At 42.7% G+C, this 25453-nt stretch overlaps 1 protein-coding gene across 1 annotated transcript in view; it reads left to right on the top strand.

Annotated features, from left to right (window-relative positions):
- Positions 1–1457: 1457 nt before the first annotated feature.
- Positions 1458–25453, top strand: part of LOC118399351 (F-actin-uncapping protein LRRC16A) — a 35152-nt gene continuing 11156 nt past the window's right edge. Inside the window, exons 1-24 of the mRNA XM_035795365.2 lie at positions 1458–1561; positions 1701–1923; positions 5522–5619; positions 8986–9036; positions 14384–14443; positions 14539–14660; positions 15733–15830; positions 15942–16012; positions 16276–16349; positions 16462–16537; positions 17109–17197; positions 17916–18010; positions 18229–18315; positions 18393–18496; positions 18774–18851; positions 19261–19337; positions 19495–19599; positions 21400–21469; positions 22891–22972; positions 23065–23164; positions 24647–24701; positions 24807–24979; positions 25096–25164; positions 25273–25366. Coding sequence (XP_035651258.1) covers positions 1884–1923; positions 5522–5619; positions 8986–9036; positions 14384–14443; positions 14539–14660; positions 15733–15830; positions 15942–16012; positions 16276–16349; positions 16462–16537; positions 17109–17197; positions 17916–18010; positions 18229–18315; positions 18393–18496; positions 18774–18851; positions 19261–19337; positions 19495–19599; positions 21400–21469; positions 22891–22972; positions 23065–23164; positions 24647–24701; positions 24807–24979; positions 25096–25164; positions 25273–25366 — 1968 coding nt within the window. The 5' untranslated portion in view covers positions 1458–1561; positions 1701–1883. The remainder of the gene's footprint in view (positions 1562–1700; positions 1924–5521; positions 5620–8985; positions 9037–14383; positions 14444–14538; positions 14661–15732; positions 15831–15941; positions 16013–16275; positions 16350–16461; positions 16538–17108; positions 17198–17915; positions 18011–18228; positions 18316–18392; positions 18497–18773; positions 18852–19260; positions 19338–19494; positions 19600–21399; positions 21470–22890; positions 22973–23064; positions 23165–24646; positions 24702–24806; positions 24980–25095; positions 25165–25272; positions 25367–25453) is intronic.

Here is a 25453-nt window from a genome sequence, read left to right on the forward strand (position 1 = left end):
GTTACCGCTTGCCGTGCCGTAGCAAAGAGAACAGTCTATGACTTAGGTGGCTGGAGCCTTCCTTTGACACTGCCTGGTATAGAGGTCCTGGATAGCAGGGAGCTTGGCCCCAGTGATGCACTGGGCCGTACGCACTGCCCTCTGTAGGGCCTTGCGGTCAGATGCCAAGCAGTTACCATACCAAGCGCTGATGCAGCCAGTCAAGATGCTCTCAATGGTGCAGCTCTAGAACGTTGAGGATCTGAGGGCCCATGACAAATCATTTCAGCCTCCTGAGGAGAAAGACACATTGTCGTGCCTTCTTCCCGACTGTGTTGGTGTGTGTGGAGTGGACCATGTTAATACCTTAGTGATGTGGACACCGAGGAACTTGAAACTCTCGACCCGCTCCCTCTACAGCCCCGTCGATGTTGTTGGGTGCGTCCTCAGCCCTCTGTTTCTTGCAGTCCACAATCAACTCCTTTGTCTTGCTGACGTTGAGGGAGTGGTTGTATAGTCTGTATCATCGCTGTCTGTGATCGTCAGCAAACTTAATGATGGTGTTGGGAGTCGTGCGCGGCCACACAGTTGTGGGTGAACAAGGAGTACAGGAGGGGACTAAGCATGCAGCCCTGAGAGGCCCCTGTTTTGAGGGTCAGTTCCTCATGATTTCCATTTTAAGAAATTGTGATTCAAATGTAAAAAGCATGTCAAACTTCCTTCCTCCAAATTAAGTTTCGATGTGAGAATTGCCGGAACAATCTGAGATTTCAAACATATTTTCCGGCTACCGTGACATGGAATCCCCCAAGGACTATGGAAGTGTAGTTACTAATTGTTTATGTAAAAATGCCGCTTGAATGTTTGTTGTATGGTTATATATAATATTCACAATTTTTAAAATCTAACAAAAACAAACAAATCCATAGGTAACAATATTGGGGCTGCAGGGTAGCCTAGTGGTTAGAGCGTTGGACTAGTAACTGGAAGGTTGCAAGTTCAAACCCCTGAGCTGACAAGGTACAAATCTGTCGTTCTGCCCCCTAGGCCGTCATAGAAAATAAGAATTTGTTATTAACTGACTTGCCTAGTTAAATAAAGGTTAAAAATATATATATATATGCTTTTGCTCATAGGTGTGTCACTTTCTATTCAATGTATTCTATACACTTTCTATTCAATTTCTGTCAATTTTGGACCCGTTTTGGCTCAAAAGCACTCCAAGGGGCAAACATTGTGTATAGCCTGCAACTTTAGCTTACAACTTCGAAGTTGTATTTAAATGTCGGCTGCATATGACAGGGTGTCCTATATTGTGTTTTGAACATTATTACCGACATAATAACTAAACGTAATACAACATTAATGTAAGTTGTTGAAGTAGTAATCCGCGGTTGTATTAATTAACCTACTGTAACAATTTAACTGTACTTGTGGTTGCCTACTCTTGAGTGGTCCTTTACCTGCACAGTAACACAGATGTTGTATAATGCCACCAGGTGTCACATGTTTCTTACTTGACTTCGTTGAGTAGCCTACCTTTTTTTGAGGGAGAGAGTGATCATTGACGAGTTGACTGAAGGTATGTGCTTCTTTCTGCAACAGACTCGCAGAGCAGGCTAAATCCTTGGCATTTAAAAGCGGTGTCTTTTTTTTCCTGCAACAGACTCGCAAAGTGGGCAAGTTTTAGCATTTAAAAATGGTTTATTCGTTCATTTCAGAGCTTGAGCTCCAAGACTGTTGAGATGCGTCGATAAAGGTACATTGCTCTGACGCACTCGAGGATGAATGGAGAAAGTAGAACTTGGACTAGGTTACTCGTCGCTGGGTTACATTTTAATCCGTGTCTTTAGTCTTTGTTGTTGTACCTTTTTAACTCTACACAACTCTCCTAATTCTTAAACATGACTGAAGAAAATACAAATTTTCCTAACGAGTTCCTGGGTAAGAAACGTTTTAACATTAATGTTATTTCTTTTGGCTAAAATGACTACTTTTGCATTGGAATTGTTCATTTCAAATTGATTAATGACTATTGGAAAAACGTGTGTCAACTGTTTCTCAAATTTGAGGTGCACCTGATAGAGCCCCACAGTGGAGGTGTCATAATACCCATAAAACCTAGCGGTCAAACAGGGAAATGGTTCCAATCGTTTATCCACTATGAATTTTTTCCCACAGGGGATTTTAGAAGCACTTAAAATAAGGGCTGTGTAGGCTTACCCTGGTGTGACATTTTCATAACCATGTAAATCTCTCTCAGGCAAGGTGACTTTTAGCAATATATTCAGCTTGATTTACTCTGATTCGAAAATGCTAATTAGCATCAAAGAAGCCATGCAAAACTACAAATAGCTGCAAACTCCCGCAGATCTTCTCCAACTGACACCTTTGCTAATGGGTATTGTGTTAATTTAAAAGATAGTTCATAGAATTGTCCATTCAAATAAATGTAATTAATTACTACACTGAACAAAAATATAAACGCAACATGTAAATTGTTGATTTCATGAGCTGAAAATAAAAGTTCCCAGAAATATTCCATATTCACAAAGCTTATTTCTCTCAAATATTGTGCACAGATTTGTTTTCGTCCCTGTTAGTGAGCATTTCTCCTTTGCCAGGATGATCTATCCACCTCAAGTGTTATATATATATATATATCTCAAGAAGCTGATTAAACAGCATGGTCATTACACTGGTGCACCTCGTGCTGGGGACAATAAAAGGCCACTCTAAAATGTGCAGTTTTGTCACACAACACAAATGTCTCAAGTTTTGAGGAAGTGTGCAATTGGCATATTGACTACAGGAATGTCCACCAGAGCTCTTGCCAGAGCATTTATTGTTCAATTATTGTTCAATTCTCTACCATAAGCTGCCTCGTCGTTTTAGAGCATTTGGCAGTACATCCAACCGGCCTCACAACCGCAGACCACATGTGTGGCGTCATGTGGGCGAACAGTTTGCCGATGTCAACGTTTTGAACAGAGTGCGATTACAGCCTTGAGTCTTCTTGGGTATGACACTACAAGCTTGGCACACCTGTATTTGTAGAGTTTCTCCCTTTCTTCTCTGCAAATCTTTTCAAGCTCTTTTAGGTTGGATTGGGAGTGTCGCTGCACAGCTATTTTCAGGTCTCTAGAGATGTTCGATCGGGTTGAAGTCAGGGCTCTGGCTGGGCCACTCAAGGACATTGAGACTTGTCCCAAAGCCACTCCTGCATTGTCTTTGCTATGTGCCTAGGGTACTTGTCTTGTTGGAAGGTGAACCTTCGCCCCAGTCTGAGGTCCTGAGCACTTTGGAGCAGGTTTTCATCATCTTTTACTTTGCTCCGTTCATCTTTCCCTTAATCCTGACTCGTGTCCCAGTCTCTGCCACTGAAAAACATCCCCACAGCATGATGCTGCCACCACCCTGCTTCACCGTAGGGATGGTGCCTGGTTTCCTCCAGACATGACGCTTGGCATTCAGGCCAAAGAGTTCAATCTTGGTTTCATCAGATCAGAGAATCTGGTTCTGAGTCCTTTAGGTGCATTTTGGCAAACTCCAAGCGGGCTGTCGTGCCTTTTACTGAAGAGTGGCTTCCGTCTGGCCACTCTACCATAAACACCTGATTGGTGGAGTGCTGGAGCTCTGTCAGAGTGAACATTGGGTTCTTGGTCACTTCCCTCACCAAGGCCCTTCTCCCACGATTGCTCAGTTTTGGCTGGGCGGCCAGCTTCAGGAAGAGTCTTGGTGGTTCCAAACTTCTTCCATTTAAGCATGATGGAGGCCACTGTGTTCTTGGGGACCTTCAATGATGCAGAAATGTTTGGGTACCTTGTCTCTGAGCTCTATAGACAATCCCTTCAACCTCATGGCTTGGCTTTTGCTCTGACATGCACTGTGGGACCTCACAGCATATACTGTAGACAGATGTGTTCCTTTTCAAATTAAGTCCAATCTGTTGAATTTACCACAAGTGGACAATTTGCCAAAATGTATAAAAAAAAAAAAGTTTTTTACTTTGTCATTAGGGGGTAGTGTGTGTCGATTGATGAGGACTTTTTAATTTTTTAAATCCATTTTAGAATAATGTAATGTAACAAAATGTGGGGAAAAGGAAGGCGTCTGAATACTTTCCAAATGATAAGTCACCTTGTAGAGAAATTTATAAGGTTATCAAAACATCACACCAGGGTAAGTCTACACAAAACAAAATCCCCTATAGGAAAAACGAATGGTGGAATCACCATTGAAACCATTTCTGTGTTTGACCGCTAGGGTTTATGGGTATAATGACTCGTACTCTATACCCACATACTTCTGTACACAGTTTGGGAGAAGAACTGGAAGCGTGTCTTGCTGAATTCCCTCAGTGTGATGACAACCAATGGGATGACAACCAATGGGTTGACAACCAATGGGATGACAACCAATGCTGTGTTTAAACCAACTCGGAACATAGAAATGTTCAACTTCTGTGTGTTAATGACAACTGGGAAAAAACAAGCTCCGACTGGGGAACAATTGTTTTGAACGGTCATCCAATTTCGGAATTGTAACCCGGGCCTCTTTCTTGAGCCCTGACTTTCCGAGCTGAAAATCACTGACGTCATGATTTGAGAGTTCCCAGTTGTCTTGAATGCACCAACTCAATGGGCCTCCTCTAGGATAGACCAGTATGTGGATGGACCATTGTCATATTATGTAATACCCAGGACATGCAGTACAACGAGCTTAAACAGACATGTTCATTTTTGTTTTGATAATGTACACTGACTGATACATTTATGGAACCACCACAAAAAAAGGTAACTGCAACAAACTGTTTTCAGACATCATTATTTCAGAGAACTGTGGATACATGAATACATGTTGTTCAAAGCAGTCTGGGACACATTTGGAAATCTCCCGCTGTCAATGTTTTGATCTCAGTTGTCCAGAGAGTGGAGAGATCCAGATTGATCTCAAGAGTTCGCCCCACTCTTGCCAGGATTCCATGAAAAACAAGACTACATAAATTAGAAGTGACTCACCCAAACAGACCGACCGGTCTCCCTCTTAATATAAATTTGACAAGTCATGAAAACTGTAAGAGTCCGGAAGCTGACAAAAACTGTGTTTGGCATGAAATTAAGCAATAATATTACACTGACTGCTATTAGATGGGAGAAAAAGTGCACCGATGTTGAATTACAAACCACCCTGACACTGCCATATGGCCAGGGGGAAACCCACTGCCTATGGAATGTGTGGTATTTTGACTACTTATGAGGATTCTGAGTGTGGTGGTTACAAAGCTGACATTAGGTCCACACTTGACGCAACAACTGTTTTTCAGAACATCCCAAAGCAGGCTAAATGTATCCCAAGTTGGGTTGTTTTCCTATCAAAATAGAATTTCAGCAAATGTTCTTATTCTGTTTTTCATTATGTCCCAGGCCAGGCATACATGGGTTATGTTTTGAATTGTAAAGGCCTCCAAGCCCTGCACATGCACTAGATGAAACGATAGCATACTCGTATCAGTGCTAATCTTCCCAATTGTTCCTCCTAGAGAGTGTAAGAGATGCCGTGGGAGGGAAGATCAAGCTCACCTTGAAGAAGAGGGTGCAACTGGAGGTCAAAGGTGACAAACTGGAGAACCGAGTCCTGGTAAGATATCAGGATTGCTCTCTTGGCACTCATATAATTGGTTTCTCATTGTGCAGTTCCCTAAATGTAGCCTTAAATGTGCAGACACAACACAACCCTTTTATTTAGGAGAAAATCAACTTGTCATTCCGAGCACACCAGTGTTTGTCATTTTCCTCATTCTCTCAAGGTTCACATGCTTCTCAGCAAAACCTTGTTTCTGTGCCTCATTCTCATAACAGGAAGCCTGCAGTCAACTGGGTTGACAATAGAACGTTTGAAACACAGCCTCACCACTTTCTGCCTACTTGACAGACTGAAATGTATTGACTTCCTGAAACAATTTGTTGTCTGCTGAGTAATATTCGTGTTGCTTTGTATGCAGAGTAATAGATCTTGATTGTTGAATGTTATATTGTAACATTTAAAATGTGACCCTCCGCAACTGTCTTAATGTTGTTAGCAGCCTCAGATCCCCTTCAAAAGGTAGCCAAAACGTATTGGGTTTCAATTGGAATATCAGTTGCCTCCAATCAAATCTATTTTTGGAGGATCAAGGAAGACCAGAGACATTTTGCAAACAAACTTCTTTATACGGTGTTGCTTCTTCTTTAACCCTGAGCCCTGAGCTGTGTTTATTAGGCATTGAATGGAAGAGACAGACTGAAACGGGGAGGGACTAACTGGACTTGTCCAATAATAATAATAACATATTTTGCTGTGTGCCTTTCAAGATACTCAAGGACACTTGCATAAGAAACACTCTTTTTAATTTTCCGTTGTAAAACGTTTTCCATGGCATGGCCGAATTAACACAGTCCTGTATACAGAGGCTATTCAGTCTTACCTCATACTCTGCAACTTCATCATCCTTTACCCTTTCCTCTAAGCCCTGGGCCAGCAAAGACATGAAAAGCCTCAGACCCAACTTTCAAAAGACATTTGAGCACTCAGTCTCGGTGTATTATTGTGTAAGAGGAAGAACAATGGATAAGGTGGTGTAGGAGTAGGCCTACTATTGGATATGGGCCGATCTTGTTTCATGTAACTGCATGTCTCTAAACCCCCTATGTGTGTGTGCGTGCGTGTGCAGCTGACTAGCTTAGGAAGATACTCTGAATTACCTACAGTATGGATTTCCTATTTCATAAAAAGATCATTGTTGACACATAATTTAATGAAGATCTAATTGACCCGTTACTTTAAATACCTGTCCTTAACTCATGAAATGGTACACATTTTTCCACATCACATTTGAAAGCATGTCATTTTCAGAAAAGTTGTCCTTCCTTAGAGTTCCGCATGAAATGGACACACTATTGCCCCTATTGGACACGCTGTGGGTTCTGGGGCCCTATTGGACACGCTGTGGGCTCTGGGGCCCTGTTGGACACGCTGTGGGTTCTGGGGCCCTGTTGGACACGCTGTGGGTTCTGGGGCCCTGTTGGACACGCTGTGGGTTCTGGGGCCCTGTTGGACACGCTGTGGGCTCTGGGGCCCTGTTGGACACGCTGTGGGTTCTGGGGCCCTGTTGGACACGCTGTGGGTTCTGGGGCCCTGTTGGACACGCTGTGGGCTCTGGGGCCCTGTTGGACACGCTGTGGGCTCTGGGGCCCTGTTGGGACACGCTGTAGATTCTGGGGCCCCTATTGTCTTTGTAAAGTTCCACAATTTGGTGGTATTTATGTTCACTCTCTCCATTGTCTCCTTTCTTGACTTGACAGAACACTTCCCCACAGGGCACTTACTGAGAGCATCAGACACTGATAAATACAGCCCACCACGTTGGCACATTCCTAGGCCTTGCTTGAGTAGCGATGTAATCAGTCTATATTAATCGACCAAACTCCGTAGTCAAAATTTGGTTAAGCAGTCTTTATCCGTAAGACACAATGGATAAGTGGGCTTTACCTGTAGGAACTATTGTGTGTGTGTGAACATACAATACCCCTTCCCCTCTTTACACCTGAGATACTATCAAATGCAGGAACAGATTCTCCAGAGCAGAGGGGTGGGGTCTCCTGTCTCACACCCAGCCATTGGTTGACGCTCATATTTGGCCTTGAAGAGTGACCTCACTCCAAAAAAAACACATACCACCAAAACACCATACTCACCATGGTACTTTTACATGTCTCTTTTTACATAGAAATTAGTTAGCTACTACTGTGCAATTACAATTGCGTTTGCACCTGTGTCTTTGAGAATAGAAAGGTTTAAAACGTATAAATGAAAGCAAAGACGTTAAACAATGTTCATAACACAATTTCACTGCAAACCTCTAAACCTTTGCTCCACATGTTATATATATTTTATTTAACTAGGCAAGTTGGTTAAGAACAAATGCTTATTTACAATGACGGCTTACCCCGTCCAAACCTGGACGACGCTGGGCCAATTGTGCGCCGTCCTATGGGACTCCCAGTCATGGCCGGATGTGGTACTGCCTGGATTCGAACCAGGGACTGTAGTGACGCGTCTTGAACTGAGATGCAGTGCCTTGCCTTAGACCGCTGCTCCACTCGGGAGCATATACATGTTCCTTCCATACCAATAACAGCTGCAAACCGCTGGTGAAACGGATTAGTCACTTTGTCAAGAAAAATATAATCGCAACATGTAAAGTGTTGGTCCCATATTTCATGACCTGAAATAAAAGATCCCAGAAATGTTCCATATGCACAAATTTCTCAAGTGTTCTGCACAAATTTGTTTACATCCCTGTTAGTGAGCATTTCTCCTTTGCCAAGATTATCCATCAACCTGACAGGTGTGGCATATCAAGAAGTTGATTAAACAGCATGATCATTACACAGGTGCACCTTGTGCTGAGGACAATAAAAGGCCACTCTAAAATGTGCCATATTTTATCTCACAACACAATGCCACAATTTACTCAAGTTTGAAGGGAGTGTGCAACTGGCATGCTGACTGCAGGAATGTCCAACAGAGCTGTTGCCACAACCTACCATAAGCTGCCTCCATCGTTGTTTTTGAGAATTTGGCAGTACATGCAAACGGCCTAACAACCGCAGACCACGTGTATCAACGGCTGCCCAGGACCTCCACATCCGGCTTCTTTACCTGTGGGATCGTCTGAGGGGTGCAGAGGACTATTTCTGTCTGTATTAAAGCCCTTTTGTGGGGAAAAACAAATTCTGATTGGCTGGGCCTGGCTCCCCCACGCATGGCTGCTCCCTTGCCCAGTCATGTGAAATTCATAGATTAGACCCTAATGAATTTATTTCAATTGACTGCTTTCCTTCTATGAACTGTAACTCAGTAAAATCTTTGAAAAAGTTTATTGGGTTTATATTTTTGTTCAGTATACAGAGAACAGTTGTTGACTTCCGTTATGTGTCTCTGATCTGTCGCTCTCCTCTACAGGCTTTGGCATCCCATCGGGGCTTTCTGCTTACTGCGAGGGTCCCCACCAAGGTAAGAAGTGAGAGTGAGTACACGCACATGACACTGTGTGTGTTTGTGTGTGTACATGTTTGTGTGTGCATCTTGATCTTCCTATGAATCAAATGTACTACATATACAAAAGTATGTGGAAAACCTTTCAAACTAGTGGATTCGGCTATTTCAGCAACACCCGTTGCTGACAGGTGTATAAAATCGAGCACACAGCCATGCAGTCTCCATAGACAAACATTGACAGTAGAATGGCCTCACTGAAGAGCTCAGTGACTTTCAACGTGGCACCGTCGTAGGATGTCACCTTTCCAACAAGTCAGTTTGTCAAATGTCTGCCCAGCTAGAGCTGCCCCGGTCAACTGTAAGTGCTGTTATTGTGAGGTGGAAACATCTAGGTGCAACAATGGCTAAGCCGCGAAGTGGTAGGCCACACAAGCTCACAGAACGTGACCGCCGAGTGCTGAAGCGCGTCGACCTTAAAAATGGTCTATCCTTAGTTGCAACACTCACTACCAAGTTCCAAACTGCCTCTGGAAGCAACGTCAGCACAATAACTGTTTCTTCGGGAGCTTCATGAAATGGGTTTCCATGGCTGAGCAGCCGCAAACAAGCCTAAGATCACCATGCGCAATGCCAAGCATCGGCTGAATCTGGGTTTGGCGGATGCAAGGCGAAATCTATGTGCCTCAATGTATAGAGCCAACTGTAGACTTTGGTGGAAAAGGAATAGTTGTTTGCAGCTGTTTTTTTTATGGTTCGGGCTAGGCCCCTTAGTTCAAGTGAAGGGAAATCTTAGCTCTACACAGTGGGGCCTCCCGAGTGGCTCAGTGGTCTAAGGCAGTGCTAGCTGTGCCACTAGAGATTCTGGGTTCGAGTCCAAGCTCTGTTGCAGCTGGCCGTAACTAGAAACCCATGGGGCGGCACACAATTGGCCCAGCGTCGTCCGGGTTAGGGGAGGGTTTGGTCGGCAGGGATGTCCTTGTCTCATCACTCACTATCAACTCCTGTGGCGGGCAGTGCACACTGACACGGTCACCAGGTGCACAGTGTTTCCTCCGACACATTGGTGCGGCTGGCTTCTGGGTTAAGTGGGTATTGTGTCAAGAAGCAGTGCGGCTTGGTTGGGTTGTGTTTCGGAGGACGCATGGCTCTCGACCTTCGCCTCTCCTGAGTCCATACAGGAGTTGCAGCAATGAGACAAGACTGTAACTACCACTTGGATACCACAAAATTGGGGAGAAAAGTAACAAAAATGTATAATAAACTCTACAGCGTACAATGACATTCTAGATTATTCTGTGCTTCCAACTTTGTGGCAACAGTTTGGGGAAGGGCCTTTCCTGTTTCAGCATGATAATGCCCCCGTGCACAAAGCAAGATCGGTGTGGAAGAACTTGACTGCCCTGCACAGAATCCTGACCTCAACCCCATCAAACACCTTTGGGATGAATTGGAAAGTCAGGTCAGGTCTAATCGCCCAACATCAATACCACACCTCACAAATGCTCTTGTGGCTGAACGGAAGCAAGTCCACCCAGCAATGTTCCAACATCTAGTGGAAAGCCTTCCCAGAAGAGGGGGGATTTTGGAATGAGATTAGTTAACCAGTGTACTGCATGTTGCTACATTTGTTAATACTAATATTACTAAAGGACAATTAAGTTATTGTGAAGTTGAAATCACTGCAGTCACTGTTAGTCCCTTTTTATGTGCGGTCTCACAATGTAATGATGCCGTACAGGGAATTCACTCCATTACAACACATAGAAAGTAGAGGTTTGAGTGAGTGGGATGACTTCTGTCTGGATGTATTGAGGAAACTTAATTAGACTGACTGTCTTCCTACTGCCCCCAGTCATCCCAGATGGTCCTCCTTGGGAATGTTTGGTTAGTCAATCTCTGGGCATGCCCCAGCTTGTTTATGAGGACCTCTTCTGGAATTCTTTCCGGTAGAGTGGCTGGCCCAAGGAGCAAGTCACAGCAGATCTTTCGCTCTCCTATTTCTGTTTTACTTTTTTGACTCTCTCACTCTCAAGGTTTAGGTTTTTCATAAAGTATTGACTGTTTTTCTTTCCTTCAGACTGTGTGTTCACAGCTGCATTGTGGGTAGAAATATCAAATGTCATGGCACCTGCTCACTTGTTTTTCGGGCGGTAATGTACTGGTAAATGAATACCAGTAACTGCAACTATTTCACTGCAGTCTATGTACTGTGCATTTTATGAATGGGGTGATTTACATGTATAGTGACTTCAGAAAGTATTCACACCCCTTGACTTTTTCCCGCATTTTGTTGTTGTCATTGTTTTGTCAACGATCTACGCAAAATGTCAAAGTGGATGAAAAATTTGAACATTTGTAAAACATTTAGGAAAAATAAAACACTAATAGGGCTCTTGAGTGGCGCAGTGGTCTAAGGCACTGCATCTCAGTGCAAGAGGTGTCACTACAGTCCCTGATTCGAATCCAGGCTGTATCACATCCGGCCATGATTGGGGGTTTTGGGTAGCCTTCCACAAGCTTCCCACAATAAGTTGGGTGAATTTTGGCCCATTCCTCCTGACAGAGCTGGTGTAACTGAGTCAGGTTTGTAGGCCTCCTTGCTCACACATGCTTTTTCAGTTCTGCCTACAAATGTTCTATAGGATTGAGGTCAGGGCTTTGTGATGGCCATTCCAATACTGTGAATTTGTTGTCCTTAAGCCATTTTACCACAACTTTGGAAGTATGCTTAGGGTCATTGTCCATTTGGAAGACCCATTTGCAACCAAGCTTTAACTTCCTGACTGATGTCTTCAGATATCGCTTCAATATATCCACATTTTTCCTGCCTCATGATGCAATCTATTTTGTGAAGTGCAGCAGTCTCTCCTGCAGCATAGCACCCCCACAACATGATGGTGCCACCCCGTGCTTCACGGTTGGGATGGTGTTTTTTCGGCTTGCAAGCCTCCCCCCTTTTTCCTCCAAACATAACGGTGGTCATTATGGCCAAACAGTTCTATTTTTGTTTCATCAGCCCAAATGACATTTCTCCAAAAAGTACGATCTTTGTCCCCATGTGCAGTTGCAAACCGTAGTCTGGCTTTTTTATGGTGGTTTTGGAGCAGTGGCTTCTTCCTTTCTGAGCGGCCTTTCACGTTATGTAGGACTCATTTTACTGTGGATATAGATACTTTTGTACCTGTTTCCTCCAGCATCTTCACAAGGTCCTTTGTTGTTGTTCTGGGGTTGATTTGCTCTTTTCGCATCAAAGTACGTTCATCTCTAGGAGACAGAACGCATCTCCTTCCTGAGCGTTATGACGGCTGCATGGTCCCATGGTGTTTATACTTTGTACTATTGTTTGTACAGACGAACATGGTACCTTCAGGCATTTGGAAATTGCTCCCAAGGATGAACTAGACTTGTGGAGGTCTAAAAAAAAGTTTTCTGAGGTCTTGGCTGATTTCTTTTGATTTTTCCATTTATTTATTTATGTGTGTGTGTGATATATATATATATATATATTCAACCCCCTGAGTCAATACATGTTAGAATCACCTTTGGCAGTGATTACAGGTAAGTGTCTAATAGCTATGCATACCAGGATTGTGCAATATTTGCACATTATTCTTTAAAAAATTATTCAAGCTCTATCAAGTTGGTTGTTGATCATTGCTAGACAGCCATTTTCAAGTCTTGCCATAGATTTTCAAGCTGATTTTTAAGTCAAAACTGTAACTAGGCCACTCAGGAACATTCAATGATATCTTGGTAAGCAGAATTGTGTTTTAGGTTATTGTCCTGTTGAAAGGTGAATTTGTCTCCCAGTGTTTGTTGGAAAACAGATTTTTCAATTGAATTTTGCCTGTGCTTAGCTATTCGGTTTATTTTTATCATGAACTCCCTAGTTCTTGGCGATGACAAACATACTCATAACATGATGCAGCCATCACCATTCTTGAAAATACTGCCTGAAAAGTGGTACTCGGAGATGTGTTGGATTTGCCCCAAACAAAACACTTTCTATTCAGGACATAAAGTAAATTTCTTTGCCACATTTTTTGCAGTCTTACTTTAGTGCCTTTTTGCAAACAGGATGCATGTTTTGAAATCTTTTTATTCTGTACAGCATTGTGGAGTAACTACAAATGACAGTGTTGTTGATCCATCCTCAGTTTTCTCCTGTCACAGCCATTCAACTCTGTAACTGTTTTAAAGTCATCATTGGCCTCATGGTGAAATCCCTGACCATGCTCAAAGGGATATTCAATGCCTGCTTTTTAAAATGTTATAGGTGCCCTTTGCGAGGCATTGGAAAAACTCCCTGGTCTTTGTGGTTGAATCTGTGTTTGAAATTCACTGCTCGACTGATGGACCTTACAGATAGTTATACGTGTGGGGTACAGATATGAGGCAGTCGTACAAAAATCATGTTAAACACAGTCCATGCAACTTACGTGACTTCTTATGCAAATGTCTACTCCTGAACTTATGTAGGCTTGCCCTAACAATTCCCCTTTGACGTTATGAGCTGTGTCGGCCAGAGATGACACATCGAAATGTAATATATTTTAAATTCAGGCTGTAACACAACAAAATGTGGAAAATTAAAGGGGTGTGTGAATACTTTCTGAAGGTAGTGTACTTCTTCAATTGCTTGTCATTAAAACCCCATGCACTTAAAGAGAAGTTACAGTATTTTCAGAGCCCTAAAACTATGTTATTTCCTCTTTCTGCTGGATTTTAGTGTTACACTTGTAACCTCTGGAAAGGTAAAACGCTGAGGGGATTTTTCTAACACTAAGCTACACTCTTATTTAAAGTGAAACACTTAATCATAAAGCATTCCTTCAGGCTAAAGTGTTACCATTATTGTTCCTGTATACTGTAGTCAATGTAAGAGAAAGTGTTTTTAGATTATTATACACTCTGGTCTGTGTAAGTCAGAGGCTCAGTTTTTCCTGGGAGTAAATGTTGCCCGTGGAGTTCTGGGTGCCGAGCGAAGACAATGGAGGGATTCAACAGCTGGAGGGGGAGGTTTTCTCTTTAACCCTGGGACCTTTGGCGTCGGGTTGATAGCAGCTCTGGATTAGTTTGACCTCCTTACCCTCTCTCCCTTGTCATCCTGCCAGCTGTGTATGTGTTTTTGTGTTGGGTTATTTTTGGGGGTTTGTCCATCTATTGCAGGGCTTGTTTGGGATTTTGTGTTATAGCTGTGAAAGACAAAGTGTCCATGTGTGTCTCTTTAAAAAACATTTTTTTTTATCAGTATGTTTTCCAACACGTTCAGATTTGTATTAGAAGATGTCCACCGTCTTATGATTCAATACCTTTTCTATTTCTGGTATCGTGCAGATATTTTTTTTGTGTGTCGTTTCAGATTGAACAGACCTTTAATTACCTGGATATACAAGGTATCACTAGTAACAAGCCCACTCAGGTAAGATAGTCCTGGCTTTAAACATGAAACAACCTCTGTTCAAGCCAAACATGTTACAGAACGTGTCAGTTGTCACTGTGTTGCGCCCCCTACAGTTGTTGTTGGAGTATGACCGAGGCCAGCTGTCCCTGAAGCTTGGCTCTGTGGAGGACGTGGATGAGGTGGTGGCCCACATTGGGACCTGTCTACACAGGATCTATCCAGGCCTGTCCCCAGTGTAGGTCCCCTCTGTCCCTCTCTCTTTGTTAATGGTAGCTAGCGAACTTCCATATATTGCAGTGTTCTGTACACTTGACCTTATTTTAGCCCCCATAAAATGTAATATTTCCAGGTATTTTAAAAATGGAGGAGCGGGAAACGAAAGCTACTGAGTGATAGTGAAAGGGGGAGATATGTTGTGTGGGGAAACGGCTTTTTCACACGATTTGTCCAACTTATCACTTCTAAAATGTAAATAAAACACTATAAAGAGTTTATATAATGTCTCATTACTACATCCCTCTTTGAAGGTTTGTGCCGAATTTGAATAGGGGTTTTAGGGGGGGCGCTAAAGTTGTCTTCACAAGTAAACCGCTGCTGTCATGGCTTTTGAGAGTCCCAATGGCTCGCAAAGAAATGTAACTATTGATTGAATGAACTATTGGTGAACTCCCGAGTAATTAACTTTACTCTCACCGTTGCACTCACCATCGATCATTTCTTGTTTTTAATCGGCGTGAGAAGCGCTACCCCTGGTGGAAAGAGGTTGTACGGCACACAATGAGTTGCGTCACGATCCAACGTACCGCATCAGAGGGGTCAAGTTTTTTTTTTTTCATTCTCGAATACTATTAGTCCATTACCATGTCAGTCAACGTTTGAATAGAAACGTAGTTCATGCCCCGGAGTTTGATGCCAACACGGTCGCTACAGTCTCATTTAGTTTTCGTTGCAGCCTCGTTTGAATGCCTCGGTTAAGCAAAATGTGTACGGAACAGTATTAGTTACCAGTACTTTATTTATTGTCAGTTCTTTAATCGTTCACTCATCCACGCACATGTATTAGTGACTGACTCGTTCACTCACTTGTGTACTCGTTCACTCACTTGTGTACTCATTCACTTACTTGTGTACTCATTCACTTACTTGTGTACTCATTCACTTGTTCAGTCGGTCACTCCCTCTCACTTTTGCTCATGTCCGACATGATAAAGTGACAGCGTGTGCTTTGTACTCTGGGCTGACACGATAGTGGCCGAAGATGACCTGGTAAAGTGACAGTTTGTGGTGTGTCCCCTGCACTGTGAAAGGAAGGCGATGAAGAAGTTGACCCTGATGCCTCCTGAGAGGACGGCCGCCCTACAGTCTCTCTGGGAGGACCAGGCCACCACAGACCTGGGCCCATGTGGTGACTTTACAATAAACAGCATATTATACACACAAAAAAAAAAACACAAAACAGAAATCCCATCGATAACATAGTTGACTTTCTGTCTTCATCTCTCTCATTCTCTCGTAGGTGGTTTCTCCCATATGTACTGGTGTCTCTGCGACCAGCTGGGTCTGCCGTTCAGAGAGGAGGTGCAGTGGGTTAGTATATACAAATGTAGTCTCCTTCCATTTCGGTTAATATTGCAAAATTGATTATAGTGTAGCAGGGGTCGTTCATAGAGCTACAGTAGCTTGAATTTCCTTTCGTGTAGACCGGAATCTTTAGCTCAGATGCCTAACATGGTCTTTCTTGAAATATGTTGACCCGGATTTACATCATGCCGGTTACTTTAGCTATATCAGCTCTACTTTTGCCATTGTTTGAATCATTCCAACCTTGGGTTCTCCATCTTTCCCAACAGGATGTGGACACAATCTATCAAACCCAGGACACCAGAGAACTGAACCTGCAGGATTTCGTACATCTTGAGAACAGGTACCTTCACTTTTCCTTTTTTCACAGTTGCCATATTTCCAAATTGTGTGAACAATCGTGTCTTTATACCCTTCTCTTTTTGATAAGCCAATGCTATTGACTTCTCCTCCAGAGATTTGGTGGCCATCATTCTGGTCCTGGAATATAACCAATGGTTCACCAAGCTCTCCACAAAGGACTACAAACTGGTACATTTCATTCTGAACCATACTGGTGACACATTTTATGTTACACTTGTGAAGGGAAGTAATATTACAGTTCAACTGAGATAAATGAATTGGAGAAGCATGCATGCCACTCGTGGAGAAAGGTGAATGAGTTAGATGAAAAGTGTAGGAACTTAAAACCTGTACTGTGGGTATAATGCCTTGAAACAATTCTTTATTAAATAACTTCCACTGTGCTCCAGGAGTGACCGAACACTCTTTGTAAAGGGCACACTGGCCGCAGCAGGAAGAGGACAGCTGTGTGTTTGTATAAAGGAGTGTGTGTTCTGGTGGTGGCAGGGAGAGCGGAGGCATGAGGATGAGATGTCAACAAGTGCTTTATTAGTCAGGGGTGATGTATTATAATAACAGGGATGGTGTGACTGCTACTGATACTTAGTCGTGTGTGTTTTTGAGTGAATGTGTACATGTGGCATGTGTCCGTGTGTGTTTATGCATTTACAGGTTTTACTTTTTTTGTACAGTAAGTTATGCATCTATGTTTACACAAGCCTGAGCTTGCTGCTTTTCACACTAAAGTGTTTGCTTGCAGTCCACAGATGTGTGTGAACAAATTCTGCGAGTTGTGGCCCGCTCTAGTCGATTAGAGGAGATGGTTTTAGAGAATGCAGGTCTCAGAAGGTGAGCACTAAGCCCTGGTAATAGGTTAGACTGGCTTTATCTTATCCACCACACACACATACAGTTTCATAATGAATTATGCTCTCAACCGCAGCCACATTCCATACATGCTGTCCAGTGTGAAATTAAGGGGGCAAGCTCGCGTGGTAGTTAAACACATGACTCTGACTATTATCAGAAATGCACTTCCTGTTGGAAATCCTGAGGTAACTTGAGTAGAGCTGTAGAAAAAATATATACCAAAACGCGCTTCAGCTCAGCCCAATTGAAAAAGGGTGGATCAGGTGCCTAACTGAGGGACCCCAAAACATTCCTTACCCCAGGATACTTCAACTGGTGACTATCCGGCAGAGTAAAGGCTTTCAATATGCTCTGAGGGAGGGGATTCATGCTGAAATGTAAGCCTATGTGTTTGCCCTGTCAATAAATCAACCAAATGTATTTATAAATCTCTTCTTACATCAGCTGTACAGAAACCCAGCCTAAAACCCCAAACAGCAAGCAATGCAGGTGTAGAAGCATGGTGTCTAGGAAAAACTCCCTAGAAAGGCCAGAACCTAGGAAGAAGCCTAGAGAGGAAACAGGCTTATCGGATTTATGCAGCAACAAAGTGATCCTTTTTCTTTACTCTGCCGAATAGTTACCAGTTGGAGTATCCTGCGGTAAGGAATGTTTTTGGGATTATTGAGAGCTGTGTCTTTTCTTGATATTTTCACAGTGATTTCGCACAGAAGTTAGCCAACGCTCTGACTTGCAACCCTGCCTCTGTACTTCACACCCTCAACCTCACAAACAACTCCCTGGAGGACAAAGGTACAACAAACTCCCTGTTTTGAAAAATATATATTTAAAGATATTCCGTGATATTCAATGATACAGGATACTGCACTAATCTAGAATTCTAGCTTCTAGTATTCTGTCCTACATTGGCATGGATTGTATCAATGGCAAAATGTGTGTCTCAAAGCTTCAAGTTCATGGGAGGTTATACGTTTGTTCAGAAGTTTGTGATGCGTTTTTTCTTCTTCTAGGTATATCTGCTCTCAGTGCACAGCTAGCCAAACTCCCAATGGGTCTCAAGCATTTGAACCTCTCAAAGACCTCCATATCACAAAAAGGTATTGTAAATTCATGACCAATTTACTTGCCATGCGTGATGTCACTTCCTCTGAACTTCCTGTGTTTGTGTGGTTAGGGGTTAACAGTCTTACCCAGGCGCTGAGTGCCAACCCTGCTGTCCCCACTACCCTCACACACCTGGACCTCTGTGGGAACTCACTCCGAGGAGACGACCTCCCAGTATGTACCTCTTCTGGTAAAAGTTTCCAAGCACAGATCTAGGATCAGCTAACCCTCCACAAAGCTTAACCTTAATCAAGGGAGGGAGTTGCTGTATTGGCAGCAACATCAAACTCGTACACATTCTGTCCTGCCTTTCATATATGTTTCACACAGGCCACAGAAATAGTGTGAAGTAGGATTTGAAATATTAACTGAAATCCGTAGACCTAATTCCCCCTTCATTGTACTCTGTGTTTTCTGTTGTTCTCCATAATTCCGCTGACTCTTTTCACAGAATCTGTACAATTTCCTGGGTCAACCTAACAGTCTAGCAACTCTGGACCTGTCCAACAGCGACTGCTGTCTGGACCAAGTGAGTGAACCCTCATCCAATGCGAAGACAAATTCACACTGCTATCGCTAGGCATTGATTGGACTTTAGCCCTCTTGATGGGCACATTATACAGCTATTCTTAGCCTTACCAATAACTAGATTAGTATAATTGTAATAATATGCAATGAAAGTGAACATGTCATGTCTGGACATCATGTGAGCACTGTTTTATGAGTTGCATACCGTCTGCTTTTGATATCACTATTATTCAATTGGGAAATAACATTTGAATTAGCTTTTTATACAGTTCTATTTGTGGAGCTTGTCGTTATAGTTGTTGCTACGCAAATGGCCAGTCCCCTTTCATAAGATATTGTCTGTAGCTCTCTAGACTGAGATGTCACTTGGCTGGCCTATGTTATTCAGATGCTCAACTCCTGTCTTCAAGGTCTGCACTGCACTTCTACGAGGCTCTCTCAAGCACCTCTCAGTGCTCAACATGTCTAAGAGCGTTTTCTCTCACAGGTGATCCATACAGCGACGAAAATCACTTGCTTATGCTCAATAGTTGCTGTTGATTTCTATGTCGGTGTGTCATGTCCCGCTCAAAGTATCTGCGTGAGAACGCCTGATAACTCCAGAAGGCATAACCAAAGTGCTGGTATTCTTTTAAAACCCCCAGGAGATGTAAAGATGTGCCGCATTCCTTCAAGCAGTTCTTTGGCACTGCCTTGGCTCTGAGCAGTGTCAACCTGTCTGGAACCAAGCTCCCCCTGGAGGCGCTCAAGTGAGCTTGCAGTCTACTCCATCTGTGGCATTTGTTCCAATTTAACTGTATTAAAACCTAGAATGAAAAGATGATATGGAAAACTGGAGAATATTCCTGTAGAAAATGTGCAGTGCCAATCCAAAGTTTGCACACACCGACTAGTTCCAGGGTTTGTCTTTATTTGTACTATTTTCTCAATTGTAGAATAAGAGTAAATGCATTGAAACTATGAAATAAGACATATGGAATCATGTAGTAACCAAAGAAATGTAAAACAAATCAAAATATATTTTATGAGATTCTTCAAAGTAGCCACCCTTTGCCTTGATGACAGCTTTGCACCCTCTTGGCATTCTCTCGCCCGGCTTTATAAGGTAGTCACCCTGAAATGCATTTCAATTAGCAGGTGTGCCTTGTTAGGGGTGGTATACAGAAGATAGCCCTATTTGGTAAAAGACCAAGTCCGTATTATGGCAAGAACAGCTCAAATAAGCGAAGAGAAACGACAGTCCATCATTACTTTAAAGACATGAAGGTCAGTCAATACGGAACATTTCAAGAACTTTGAAAGTTTCTTCAAGTGCAGTCACAAAAACCATCAAGCGCTATGATGAAACTGGCTTTCATGAGGACTGCCACAGGAATGGATGACCCAGAGTTCTCTGCTGCAGAGGATAAGTTTATTAGAGTTACCAGCCTCAGAAATTGCAGCCCAAATTAATGCTTCACAGAGATCAAGTAACAGACACATCTCAACAGACTGTTCAGAGGAGCAATTCGACCATAAAGGCCTGCTTCACAGAAAGAAACCACTAATATAGGACACCAATAAGAAGAGGGTCAAGCAACTTGGGCCAAGAAACACGAGCAATGGATGGTAAGCTGGTAGAAATCTGTCCTTTGGTCTGATGAGTCCAAATTTGGGATTTTTGGTTACAACCATCGTGTCTCTGTAAGACTCATAGTAGACGAATGGATGATATCCGCATGTGTGGGTCCCACCGTGAAGAATGGAGGAGGCGGCGTGGGGGTGCTTTGTTGGTGACACTGATTTATTTAGAATTCAAAGGAACACTTAACCAGCATGGCTACCACAGCATTCTGAAGCAATACGCCATCCCATCTGGTTTTCACTTAGTGGGACTATTATTTGTTTTTCAACAGGACAATGACCCAACACACCACCAGGCTGTGTAAGGGCTATTTGACCAAGATGGAGAGTGATGGAGTGCCCCATAAGATGACCTGGCCTCCACAATCACCCAACCTCAACCCAACTGAGATGGTTTGGGATGAGTTGGACCGCAGAGTGAAGGAAAAGCAAGTGCTCAGCAACTCCTTCAAGACAGTTGGAAAAGCATTCCAGGTGAAGCTGGTTGAGAGAATGCCAGGAGTGTGCAAAGCTGTCATCAAGGCAAAGGGTGGCTACTTTGAAGAATCGAAAATATAAAACACATTTTGATTTGTTAAACACTTTTTTGGGTTATTTCATTGTTTTGATGTCTTCACTATTCTACAATGTAGAAAATAGTAAAAATAAAGAAAAACCCTTGAATGAGTAAGTGTGTCTAAACTTCAGACTGGTACTGTACATATCTATAAATGGTGAAGTATATTTTAGACAGGATGTCATAGTCCAGTTTATTTGGGGCTTAATTTTAAAAAGACAAATTAAGTAGTTATAGAAACATTGCTTTCTTGTTCACAGTATATTTAAGTAATCTAACCACACCAACTCTTTACTGCCTGCGTACTTCAGTCTGCTTTGTTCATTTCACTGAATAGAAAATAAGCTTTAATGACTGTCTTTCGCCTCAGGGCACTTTTACTAGGTCTTGGCTGCAATCCTAATCTAAGTGAAGTTTCACTGGATCTCAGCAGCTGTGAGGTAAGAGACTGAACTACTGCCTAGATCCTGGCACACTTACCTGAATCTCTGAGGGAGAAATTTAAAGGGGAAGTCTACAGTCGTGGCCAAAGGTTTTGAGAATGACACAAATATGAATTTCCACAAAGTTTGCTGCTTCAGTGTCTAGATATTTTTGTCAGATAATACTATGGAATACTGAATTATAATTACAAGCAAAGGCTTTTTGACAATTACATGAAGTTGATGCAAAATTGTGAGTGCGCCCACTCCCTTGGCTGAGAAGCAACCCCACACAAGAATGGTCTCAGGATGCTTTACTGTTGGCATGACACAGGACTGATGGTAGAGCTCACCTTGTCTTCTCCGGACAAGCTTTTCTCCGGATGCCCCAAACAATTGGAAAGGGGATTCATCAGAGAAAATAACTTTACCCCAGTCCTCAGCAGTCCAATGCCTGTACCTTTTGCAGAATATCAATCTGTCCCTGACGTTTTTCCAGGAGAGAAGTGGCTTCTTTGCTGCCCTTCTTGACACCAGGGCATCCTCCAAAAATCTTCACCTCACTGTGCGTGCAGATGCACTCACACCTGCCTGCTGCCATTCCTGAGCAAGCTCTGTACTGGTGGTGCCCCGATACCGCAGCTGAATAAACTTTCAGAGATGGTCCTGGCGCTTGCTGGACTTTCTTGGGCGCCCTGAAGCCTTCTTCACAACAATTGAACCACTCTCCTTGAAGTTCTTGATGATCCAATAAATGGTTGATTAAGGTGCAATCTTACTGGCAGCAATATCCTTGCCTGTGAAGCCCTTTTTGTGCAAAGCAATGATGACGGCACTTTTTCCTTGCGGTAACCATGGCTGACAGAGGAAGAACAATGATTCCAAGCACCACCCTCCTTTTGAAGCTTCCAGTCTGTTATTCGAACTCAATCAGCATGACAGAGTGATCTCCAGCCTTGTCCTCGTCAACACTCACACCTGTGTTAACGAGAGAATCACTGACATGATGTCAGCTGGTCCTTTTGTGGCAGGGCTAAAATGTTTTTGGGGGGGATTCAGTTCATTTGCATGGCAGAGGGACTTTACAATTAATTGCAATTTATCTGATCACTCTTCATAGCATTCTGGAGTATATGCAAATTGCCATAATACAAACTGACGCAGCAGATTTTGTGAAAATGTAATATTTGTGTCATTCTCAACTTTTGGCCATGACTATACTCTGAAATAAAATTCTAAAATAAGATTTCTTGATACCCCTTTATTATTTGGGTAGATGTTATGAATATACTGATTTTAATGACTTAGCTTTACTTATGTACCCTGAATGGCAATCAAATAAATCACAACAATACATGTATGGATATTATCCTGGATTGCAATTGCTATCCTTTCTCTATATGTTTTGTTTTTGGTTTTATTTCTCTCTTTTACTTCAGCTAAGATCTGGAGGTGCTCAGATTCTGGAGGGCTGCATAGCTGAGATTCCCAACATCTCCAGCCTGGACATCTCAGACAACGGTGAGGCCCGAGTAGACACTGTTTTTACAGTGATTGTGAACATTGTATACCTTGATTTTGACTTGATGTTGTGTTTTATATTTTATGCTCAGGTTTGGATTCAGACCTGACCACTCTCTTGGTGTGGCTGGCCAAAAATCGCTCCATCCGCCACCTCTCACTGGGCAAGAACTTCAATAACATCAAGTCCAGGTATGGGACTTACCGTGTGTCGTGTCTTTGGCTATGCCGGATTAAGTGATATGACATGCTATTCTGTAAAATAATTTCTCCGTAATTATTATTACCTGATTGAGATAATCATGTAAATGTAAATAACTAGGGAGTCGGGCACCACAAAATAATATTTATAGGGCTGTTATCTTCCGAATAAACTCTTAAAGACCTAGTCATATTTTACATCAATAGCAGTCGATATCAATTGTCATCTTAATTCAGTCTTATCTGAAAGTTGTAAATTGTTTGTTATCTGCACGAACCCTGGCTAACAAGTTAAATCAGCAATACAAAATTGGGTTTAATTATGTATTTACTAAATACCTAACTAATCACACATACACATAATTAAATCATAACTTGATTACAAATTACATCAAAGGAAAACGTCCCTAGCGGGCGGAACAGATATGACAGCTTGTTACACAAAAGAAAAGGGACTGGGTTTGAGTGAAAGAGAGGGAAGACTGAGGAACAAAGGCGAAGCTGTGCTATCGTAAATACAGTATCTTATGCATTCTAAATTACCGCCCATTTGGAAAAGGAAAATGCAATAAATATTTACTCTGAACTGCGCTTCGGTAGGTTGGTGGTAGATGGAAGGCCGTGGTCCCCAACCGAGTCCTTTGAAGAATGTCTCTGGTGGTCAATTGGATACGTTGTAGTAACGTCGTTGTGTGATAGACGGGATACTCTGTCTGTTCCTTCCTAACCCTTGTTTGTATCTGCTGTTGCTAACTCAACAGCTTGGAGGTATCACTTCTGTAGTGAATAAGAGTTCAAAGTTCATACCATTCGCAACCAAGCTCACACTGATGTTGGCTTCGTTCTGTAGTTATCTGAACCATTCTGACATAGGACCTTCGTCCTACATCATCGGAACAGAAAGTTATATTGTCGTCAAGGGCTTATATAGGAAGGGAGAGGAGTGTGTGTTTGAAAAGTTTTATAGCCCATGTCCCTTCACAGGGGCGGGCCACTGATTGAGCAGCCCTATCTTATGAAAACCCACATCTCACATTTTAGAAGCTAAAATCACATTTCATCCCATCACAAATCATTTCATATTCAAACATTTAAGTTGAACAACAATTCCATGTGAATCCGATAACTCTGTGTAGACTTTCCACTGTAGAGTTTGTCATCTGATCATTGATGAGAATGTCTCAGATGACAACCGAACTGACATCATATTCATTAACTACCACCAATATAGTTCATTTCCCTGAACCTTCTGATGTTCCCAGAATCTCTGTTAATCAAGGGTTTTGCAAATGTAACATCAGTAGGGTAGAGAGAGGAAAAAGGGGGAAAGAGGTATTTATGACTTTCATAAACCTACCCCCCAGGCCAAGGTCATGACACTTGTAATTAGAAAAAATGTAAATGAACCATATCCTCATGTTTTTATCCTTCTCTCTGTCTGGAATGTAATGAAGTTTGCATGTCTTTCCACAGAAATTTGTCTCAGGTCTTGGACAACCTGGTGCACATGATACAGGAGGAGGAATCGGTGAGTCAGCTGTTACGGTGACACTTAGCCATAACAGCTTAGCATAAACACAATGTGTCTAAACCATTCATTACCATTTGTTCAACGAACCTGTTTTTCACGTAGCCCCTGACGTCCATCTCCCTGGCCGACTCCAAGCTCAAGGGGGATCTGTCCATCGTACTGAATGCACTGGGCAGCAACGCCAGCCTGACCCGGGTGGACATCAGCGGCAACGGCATGGGAGACATGGGGGCCAAGATGCTGGCCAAGGCCCTGCAGATCAACACCAAGCTCAGGTAAGAGGTCAAGGCTCAAGAAGAGGCCCACTAGGTTCAACTGCTCATGTTTCAATATTGTTTTAATATTGATTCTACTGTGTTCTATTGCTCTTTATTGTCATGCGTTTGTACAGGACGGTTATGTGGGACAAAAACAATGTCAGCCTACAAGGCCTCCAGGATGTGGCATCTGCTTTAGAAAAGTATGTATCTGTGTGTGTCACAATTCATTCTATTCATACTCTTCTTCACATGGCTATTTTGGTTAGGATATGTGAGTCGGCATATTCTTAGCCACGTGTCTCTTTCAGGAACCAGACCATCCGCTTCATGCCTATCCCCATCATCGATGCTGCCCAGGCACTCAAGGCCAGCCCTGAGAAAACAGAGGATGCCCTACTAAAGGTCAAAGTTCACATTTGGCTGCATGGTAGATATTAACTGATGACAGAATTGAGATCAATTCTCACTGATAACAATGCATCGATAGCA

This window comes from Oncorhynchus keta, chromosome 20, assembly GCF_023373465.1.
Source record: "Oncorhynchus keta strain PuntledgeMale-10-30-2019 chromosome 20, Oket_V2, whole genome shotgun sequence".
Taxonomy (NCBI): Eukaryota; Metazoa; Chordata; class Actinopteri; order Salmoniformes; family Salmonidae; genus Oncorhynchus; species Oncorhynchus keta.